Source organism: Hibiscus syriacus, unplaced genomic scaffold (genome assembly GCF_006381635.1).
Source record: "Hibiscus syriacus cultivar Baekdansim isolate YM2019G1 unplaced genomic scaffold, ASM638163v2 tig00110450_pilon, whole genome shotgun sequence".
NCBI classification, from domain to species: Eukaryota; Viridiplantae; Streptophyta; class Magnoliopsida; order Malvales; family Malvaceae; genus Hibiscus; species Hibiscus syriacus.
In genome coordinates, this window is record NW_024062743.1 from 2859335 (window position 1) to 2869292 (window position 9958).

Sequence of the window (9958 nt, forward strand, 5' to 3'; positions counted from 1 at the left end):
GTTTTAATTAGTCAGAGGACTATATTAATTAATTGGCTAGATTTAAGGGCTTAATTGTGTACAAAATAATTTAGAACATGTTCACACGTAAATTGCGTAAATTGAATCCAAAACATGGCTATACACTTAAAACACCCAACATGCTCGATAACCAAAAAAGAATCACATTTAGGAAACACAAATAGCACTTTGAAGCTTAATGTGTATTTACTTTAATGCTTAGAACATGAAATTAAGCTCCTTAATCAACTTCCATCAAGTTGTTTATTTGCTTTAGCATTTGAATGCTCTCCAACTTTTTACACTAATCAAACAAGTGCAAAATGGATTACTATTCCATCTAAGAGCTAAAAAGGAGTTTAAATATGCATAAAGGATGCCAAAATGGGACCAAAATGAGCTAAAATAACTCAAGGTCCTAACCCCTTCAAAACTCTTCTTTAGTCACTTTAAATTCTCAAAGGGATTTTGAGCTTAAAACCAATCACTAGAAGTTAAGATTAACACTATTAACTTCTTTAAATCCAGATGAATCCATAACACAAGAAATTTGAAGCCTTTCTTGCTTATAAGACAAGATGGAGGTAAGGAAAATGGGAGGGAGGGAGAGCTTCTTCTCCAATGGAGAACTCTTCAACTTTGACGATTATGACACGCAACTTCTCCCTCATCAACAAGGAACCTCGTCGTCTTCTTGGCGTCTCCTAATTCATGGATTCACAAGAACTCTTCGATAATGGTAACAAGGGTTTCCTCTACATGTTGCTTCGAATTGCTTTTGCCCTTCTTTTCCCTATCTTCGCTTTCTTTTCCTTATCATTTTTAGTCGGGGTCCTTTCCATTTTCATGGAGGAACTATCAATTTCATATCCAATTTTCATGCCCACACAGTGCAAGATAGTCTCAAGCAGTAAATTTCTCTCCATTTCTCTTACTGATCAAACGTTGAAATTTCATTCTATAAAAATTTGAGTATGTTTTAATTATCATTTATTTAATTTTAGAAAACATTTCTGGTATAGCTAGCGAATTTGCTTATGATATCGTTAATTAATGTATATTTTCAATTATGGATTTTCCCCTTGTAGTATCTAGGTAATGCAAGCTTGCTTCTTATTGTATATTTTTCCCTTGGAAATTTGACATCAGGTGTGGATATTAGGTCGTCGAAGGTTTGTGAGCTTGAAATATTGAATTATAAAGCAAAACATGTATTTTATCATTCCAAAAATAACAAATTTAAATGTTGATATGATTACTACTGGAGTTCAGTGTACAAGGTAATAATATATTATCTGTTTTAAGTCATGAGTTCCTTTTTAGTAGTAATAATTTTGGAAACTATGGATTTTTTTTAGCTTTGGCAAATATGCATGGTCATCTTCATTTTTCAATGACTATAGATTGGATGGTTTTTAAGTTTGCATTTCCATCTTAATGTTTTCCTATGATAATATTTCAATTGGTTTTTACATTTTCCAATTCTTGGTGTGCTAATTGATTAGTTTATGATAATATTACTATGGAGGAAGGCATCAATGCAATTTTAGGTAGTCTAAACAGGCCTTTTTACATAGTTTCTGCTTAACTATGGCAGGTAGAGTACAGAGACCATTGTTTAGGTCAGATGCAATTTGCCATGGCAGAGGCACCAAATGAAGCCCTTCCACTAAGTTGCAGGCGGCCTAACTTTGGTTCTGCTTGGTTAACCAAAGATAAGTTCAAGGTAGTGCTTTCCAACTTTATATTGATACTCATGACGATGCACAGACCTGATTCTTCCCTTTAAAAGTGCAACTTTATATAATTGAATATGTACTCCTTTGCAGGTAAATGAAACCTATGACTGCTGGTACATATCGGGTATTTCTACAGTAAAGTTGTATAATGATGGTTTTTTCAGTTGCCAAGCTAAAGATCCATCTCTGATCGAGATGATGAAGCTATACTTTATTCTGTGAGTTTAACATGTAAAATTCTCATTTAAAATTTATTTTATATAGTTGCTGGATATTTTTAGTGTTTGTTTTGTCATCAACAGTGTCCTTACTCCGTTTTCTCTATTTTGTAGTTTTGTTTCAGTTTTACATCTGGTAGTTGGAGTGGCTTACTGTCTCGTTTCTTGGGGTGTTGGCCTACCAAAATGAGCAGTAAGCTTTGTTTTCTCAATTTTTTCTGTTCAATATCAAATTATATGATGGATTTCCTCTAAAGAAAACACAATCTCTTCCTTTTTTACCAGCCAATTGATAATGAGCTATTGGTTCTATTGACTCTTGTTGCTTTCTGCCATGCTCTTGGACATGTTATGTCTAATGTATCATTTGATGTTGTTGCAGTGTCCTTCACTCACACTATTACAGGTAAATTGATCTTTTAAAATGGAAAAGGTTTTCAAACTTTTGGGAACACCTGCAATTGTAATCTAAATTTATGTCTTTTTTCCACAGCCCTGTAACATTCTTCAATGTTGCCGCTTCTTAGTTTGTTTTGGGCCATCAGATTCCACTTTCGCTGTGGCTTTCATTAGCTCCTCTTGTTATTGGTAAACTCTTTTTTTCCTTCCCTTGTAAAACAGCTTTGCCTGTTATTAATCTTTGCCGCCTGATGTTATCTTCTGCTTTACTTTCAGGTGTTTCAATGGCTTCACTCTCTGGAACTTTCGTTCAACTGGATTGGTTTCATTAGTGCAATGATTTCGAATATCGCATTTACTTACAGAAGCATATACTCAAAGAAAGCAATGGTAAGAGAAGAAATCAACTGAAGTTGCAGATCACTACAAATTGCCACTAGAAGATTAAATTCTAGTGAACAATGTTGAACTATGTTACATTTTAATGTAATTTTATAAATTTTGATTTATTTTTCTACATAATTTGTGTCGTAATTAAATTTTAAGTTTATTGTTATTAGATAATGTTCTAGAATATTAAATTTGCGTAATATAAAGTAGAAAATGATATACGTGAAATCAGTTAACTATAGTGGCATTTGTAAATAAAAGACACCATAAGTCAGATTCTTTTTGCGACGTTTTCTGAAGAAAACGCCACTAATGACCACACATTTGTGGCGTTTGTAAAAAATGTCACTATATACATAATTAATAGCGGCGTTTTTACCACAAACGCTACTAAATTCCATAACATGTAGCAGCATTTTAGAAACCAAATGCCACTAAAGACAAGGTAATTAGCTGCATTTTTAAGAAAACACCGCTATAGAGCTTTACCTTTGCTATAGAACTAGACCTATTGTGGCATTTTTTGTTCACAAATGTCGCTACCTTTTGCGATGTTAGTTTTAGTGGCGCTTCTTGCAACGTTTTTATATTTTATATTTTATTTTTATCTTTCCAATCCCATGTTGATTCATGCCTTAATGAGATAGTGGCTTTATAAGATGCATTGGAGGCTTGTCTTAGTGAGGAGTTTCGAGCAACTCAATGTCAGCTTAACGACTTCAGCTTTCCATTTCCTCCACCATCTTCATCTTAGCTCATGCATTTTTCATATTTTTATTAGAGTTTGCTACATTTAAATGTGAAGTATTGATGATTATTTGGTATTTGAAATTTGGCATTTGGATGTTTATTTAAGCATTTAACTATGGTTCTTTGTATTTTATATGAATTTTATTTTGTTAAATTGTTTTATTAGTTTAAAAGGTGTAGCGTTTTTCAAAATAAATTTTCAAATAGTTTTCTTATACTAAAAATGGATAGATTCTTGAATTTATGTTTTGATATAACAAATAATTATAAAATTGATTTTGGACTTAATCGAATTTTCTAAAGTTTCTAAAAATAATTAAAAGTCTAAATTAACTTGAAAATCTGTTTTAAATGTTTTCTAACTTAGTCAAACCTTTTCAAATATTTTATAATCATTTATGTACTTTAAAGTTAACTTTCCTAAGAATTTTGTCTTAAAAGATCAATTCCTTAGTCAATGGGCTGATCCCTTTGATCTAGTAGTTAGTGGACTAATCCAATTTCAAAAAGGATCGATCCATTTACAAAAAATCATCATTTCCTTGCGCAAAAAAACCCGATTCTTTTTCGGCAATGATCAAATATTTGAAAATGTTCGGCTCATTTCATAAAAGGATCAATCCATCGTGCCATAGATGAAATTTTTCTTTGTAGGTAATGACTATTATATCCCCAATGGCTCCTAACGACTAGTAATCATAGAGAAGGTATAAAAACAAGCTCAAATAAGAACTCATCAAGTGACTTCAATGGTTAAAGGGAGTGTTGTTCTCTCTTGAGGTCCTAGGTTCAAGCATCATTGTCTGTAAGGTGTGTGTGTGCTGTCAATAGTTAAGAAAGATTCTGAACATATATCATCTTTTAATTATCTTATAATATTAAAAAACACTCAAAGCATCTGAAGGTAATGAAGAAACATCATTGAATCGGACTAGACCCAAGTTTAAAGTGACTTCACTTGACCCAAAACCTTTTTTGAGATAAAACTTGAACCCAATTTGACCAGTCAAAAATATATTTATAAAAAATAATTTTATCGAAAAATAGGGATCAAATTGAAGAAATAATAATATAGAGAATGTCATTATTACAATTATCCCTAAATAGCCTAAACATATAAGACATAATTACATTATTTTTATGCTGGTTAGGGTTATGTATTTTTTACCTTAAACTTGAACCCAATTCAACCCCAACTTATCCTCTAAAAACTTGATTTGAACCCGATTTTTAAAAAAATGTAGAGTTGGGTCGGGTCGAAACTCCTTGGATTCGGTCCTATGCCCATCCCTACTTGTGAGCTTAATTATTTATATTGCTCGAGTGTTATTTGGGTGAAAGCTTAACTATGCAAACTTATTTGTCGATTTTCTTTTTTTTCTTCTAAATTTATAATTCCCGTTATGTAGAAAGGTTAATCAAAGTTTTGGTATAAACCTTAAAACTTGTTGTAAGATTATACTTTGTCCTAAAATGTTAGCAAATCCAATGGAATTGAAAAATCCTTAATGTGAATGCTAAGGTAATGAATGTAGACTTGATTTAGAAGTCGAATCACTCTAAAATTGTTGTGCAATTTTTTTTAATCTTTCATTGCTTCTATCATAAATTTTTCAAATGCCAATTCACACTGCTCTTTGGCATATTTTGATTGATCAAAGAGATGACCCATATCATAATTCACGTTGAATGATGTGAATAAAGAATACATCCCATTGAACTTGATGGCATGTCCTGCATACGTTGGTTCAAGTCAAATGTTGTTGTTGATGAATGGTCTTCCCTTTAAAGAATGTGATGCTCCTAGATAATTTCTTGTTTTAATAGTCGAAAAATGTAAAAGAAAAAAAATACTAACACCTAACTAATAGTAAAGCAATTGATAATTTAAAATTGAGGTAAATAAAAGTTCTTTGTTCTACTTATGAATTCCATGACATACATCATCTCAAATAAAAGAAACATATGGCGAACTGCAATGTTAGAGTTGAACGAATATTGTGCATTGATTCTGAATTTGTACATGTAAATTTACATTTCAAATTACAACCAAAAAACGTTGCAACTCCCTCTCTAATTCTATATACCACAGGCTTCAGGCAGCCAGCAGTCTCATCCACAGAAATCAAACATGAATGTAGCCCTTATCAGAATTACAGTTGTTACTTGGCCATTCGAAACTGTTATTTCACGCGATACCTGTAATGACCATAATAATGACTGCTATCGTAATCTGATTGCCGTTATCCGCAAAGTTTTGTCACTGAAAGCTACGATGCGTCCCATCTTAGGTTGAAGATGCTGCCAAAATATCATCTGATCTTTATCATTTCAACATCTGAATCTCCCAATAAATGTTAGCATCAAGCACCATACAAGTGTGATAAAAAATGCAGCCCCCCGCCCTCCTAGAACCACCCCTGCAAGAAGAACAATCACTATCACACTCCCACTTACTCGCTGCCCTGATGACCCTTTCTCCACCTTTTCTTCTTTGACTCGTCCCATTTCTGATTCCTCCCATAGAACTTGATCAAACCTATGTATCTCTTCTTCTTGTGATCCCTCTTCAAGCTCCATTTTATGTATATTAGCTCCCAATTGATCCTCGTTTTTCTTCTTTCCGTGTCTAAACTTCTTTGGCACCAATTTCTTAATCAGATGCCTTTTAATCCTTCCACTCCGGCTAAGTTCGATCTTTTCCTTTGTCTCCATCCCATCTACTACAATTTCCGTTTCACCTGCGCAATCGGATTCCGATTCAACAATCTGAATCTCCTGGACGCAATCATCTTCCAACTCAATCAACTCAATAGAATCAGGGAGAACATGTGTTTGTTGGGCTGATTGTGTTCGCGTCTTAAAATCCAACAAACCTTTTCCGATCCAAGAACCCAACAAAACGGCGCAAGATTCCGGCGGCGAGAAACCAAAAACAGTATCCCCAACAAACTCTATTAGCAATATAAAGAATGCGGCCATCATGATCCAAAGCGTAAGTTGCTTGGTACTAACAGCTAGAGCCGCCACTATAATAACTTTAAACGCCATCCTACCACTACCCGCGCGTTCACTCTGAACCACCACTAATTTCCCAACATCTACCCCAGGAGATTGTACCTGTTGATCGCAGGGAGGGGCGGGGAACGACTGGGTAAAAGGGGTTTGGATCTGGGAAGTGGAGTTTCTTTTAGGGGATTTTCTCAATCGATCACGGTTCTTGAAGATGAGATCGATGAGGGAGGTGGGAAAGCCGGTCTCCACCACGAGGGTACTGCCGCGTTTGGGGGGTCGATGGAGATCGGCGACCAGCCGCGAGAAAAGGGTTGATTTGGGTTTCTTCCACGAGAAAGTCATGGTGAAGAAAACCCCTAAAAATGATTATTTTCTTGGGGAGGGGAAGGGAAGGGGAAGAAGGGGGGGGGGGGATTAAATTAGAAAGAAAACTGGGCGAGGGACAGGGACACCACGCGAAGCAGGGATTGAAATTTACATGATGGATGTTGGTTGGGACGATCATTAGGGTGATACACGCGTGACCCAACTCAATGACCCTAATCTATGGACACGTACCAGGGATAATATATCTAAGTTTAATAGTATACTATGCCCTTAAATTTTTATAAAAAATAATATGATGCATATTTTAAATATATTATATTTAATATATATATATATGTACATATAAAAAAATAAAAAAATATCTTATAATTATAAAGTAATATTTATTGAAAATATTTCTTAATTATTAATAATGCATATACAAAACCAATACTATTTTTTAAATTTAGGATCCCTAGAGAAAATAATATTTCTCTTCACGAAAAAAATCACCTTATGCTTTTATATTATATATATATGTGTATTAAATATAATTTATTATTATATTATCATATCATCAAAAATCATATTGATTTCTTCCACAAAAGTTTAAAAATCTCATATACTATAAAGCTATAATTCTATTAATTATTATTATTTTAATTATATATACGAATGAATTTATTTAGGCTTTAATGTTATAATTCAAACTTTAAATATTATTTAATATAGTTAACGTCTCTATAAATCAACATGTAATTGATGGGTAATAAGTGTCTTCAATTATTTTATTTTCAAAGTTACAAAAAGAAAGATTTAAATTATAGAAGTGAAAGAATCATATATAAAGATGGCAGTAGATGGGATTTTGATCGTCATTAACGCTATCTGATAATCTTGTTATAAAACTCAATTTTAGTTTAATTCAAGTTTAAAATGTTTTTATTTGTTTAAATTCGACACAAAAATTTACTTTTATTATCGACCAGTTGGGATTTTATTCTCAAGATTTCGAGATTTGGAAGTCTCTTCAGTTACCCTTAATAGGAGGATAAGTATTTGATCTAGTTGAGTTAAATTAAGTTAAAAAAATTTGAGTTATTGAAGTTGATGAGTCGTAGTTTGTAATTCAAACTTAACTTTAATTTTTCAAGTCGATTATAGTTATTCGAGTTTCTATATAATTTTAATTATAATTATTTATAGTATTATGATAATGATTCATTCCAATTTTTTTATTTTCCCTAACCATATAAGTTATATACATGGGTTAGGATCCACATGCATTATTATATTTTAAAAAAGATATTTTGAGGGTAAAATATTGGTAAGAGTATAAAAGAGTCAATGAATTGATGAGAAAAAAGAATTTACAAATAATTGCAGTTAAAAAATCAAATTGAGTAAAATGCAAAGATAAGGGACTAAATAAAAAAACGAGTATATCTGCCACACCCCGATTTATGAACTAATTTTTTTAGAAATTTTAATTTTGGAGATTAAATCAAAATTTTAGCTAAATTCAAAACCAAAATGAATTTTTAATTAAATTTGGATTAGATTCAGAAAAAAAAACTCGAGGACATATGATATAATTTTTCCATTTTCTGAATTGTAAGGCCATAAATCATTAAATCTGAAACTTTCCATTTTAAGAAAGTCCAAATCTCTCTCTCATTTTTTCTTTTATTTGGCAACTTTGATTACGAGTCCACTGGTGTTCGTTTTGTCACCGTTACCGTTGGAGTCCTTGCATTGTCCGAGTCTACTGGTGTTCGTTTTGTCACCGTTACCGCCGACGTGTTGAGCGATAAGGAAGAACATGTTTTCAACGAGTTGAAAACGAGCTCTTCGCCGTTCACATTGTGAATTGAGCTTGATAAGTGTCTTAAAACCATAAAATAATTTTAGTAGTTTTTACGTAAATTTTTCAACGCCAAACATTGATGCATATGTCACAGCGCGTAGGGCTTGTCACCACCTGGTGGACCTTCTAGAAACGGGTCGACCCGAACCGTCTGCTGACTGGATCCAAAAAATTTCATCTAGGACAAACGCGTCTAGCCGAGTTGTGTTGAGTCGAGCTGTATTAAGCTGAGTTGTTGACCACCGTTAATCGACGTTGACTTTAACCATTTATTGGCGTTAACTTTTTTTTTGAAAACCTTTCTCTTGATGTTTTTCAACGTCTCAAGTCCCATTTGCGGTCTGTTTCACCAAATTATGACCTTAAAGCCCCAAAATAAGCCCATTAACAAAAAATGCTTAGTATTGTTTTAGCATTTTTACATTATTATTTTAGTATTGAATACAATATTGATTTGGGAACATATTTTTATAAAGGTAGTCGTGTTTTACCTTATCAAGAGTCAACTAGATCTGGGGTTCCTGTCCGATAGATCAACACGATCCACGTACTTCGAGAGTTACTTGTAGGTTTCCGTAAATTATTTCAATATAGTTTATTAATTATTATATTAGGTTAGTGATATAGTTTCCCCTGTTTGTAGGATCTAATGTTTTCCCTGATCATGATAGATAAACACAATAGTAGGCTATCGTATCTAACTTCTCAGACCGACACAGGTGTGTTCCTAATGGTGTTACATTACTGTTCTGAATTACCTATTTTAATTGTTCTGGAATTCTTATGGTATTTAATATTTTGATTTCATGATATCTGATTTACCATACGCATAGGGTTGATATTTGATTTACCGTATACTTCGAACATGATCTCTGTTTACTGTATTTCTATATCTAATTTTGAAATATAGAGTGTTTTAATGGATTAAACCATCGTTTCAACTCAAATAAATATATATTTACTATCATTAGAGTTTTTAATTGGAGGAAATATCTTAGGCTTAGTCTATGATTTGTAAAACCTTACTGCATGCTCTTTTATTTTGTGTACAGGGTAAGTCATAACCTCAGGTCCTTACTAGGTGTACAAGTGGATGTATGGTTAAGAGGAACCTATTTATTCTGTTGATATGATGAGGGTAGTGTTCATATTTTAAAAGCATATTTTATAAATTAATTTTCACCGAAGTATTTTAGGATATATGCTCTTTAATTTTTAACTTTTAGGATATTATCAGACAGTAGGCTAGTAGACATGGTATCGAGAGGATCGAC

General features: G+C 32.8%; 2 protein-coding genes across 2 annotated transcripts; one reads left to right on the top strand and one right to left on the bottom strand.

Moving 5' to 3' along the window:
* The first annotated feature begins 711 nt into the window (after positions 1-711).
* LOC120126135 lies at positions 712-2688 on the top strand. The gene is made up of 7 exons (XM_039144413.1): positions 712-910; positions 1150-1172; positions 1598-1726; positions 1830-1957; positions 2042-2093; positions 2243-2363; positions 2579-2688. Exons 1-7 carry the CDS (start codon positions 712-714, stop codon positions 2686-2688), a joined length of 762 nt encoding a protein of 253 aa, XP_039000344.1.
* A 2737-nt stretch (positions 2689-5425) lies between these two features.
* Positions 5426-6966, bottom strand: LOC120126006. The gene has a single exon (XM_039144311.1). It carries the CDS (start codon positions 6851-6853, stop codon positions 5828-5830), a length of 1026 nt encoding a protein of 341 aa, XP_039000242.1. The 5' UTR covers positions 6854-6966; the 3' UTR covers positions 5426-5827.
* Positions 6967-9958: the final 2992 nt, after the last annotated feature.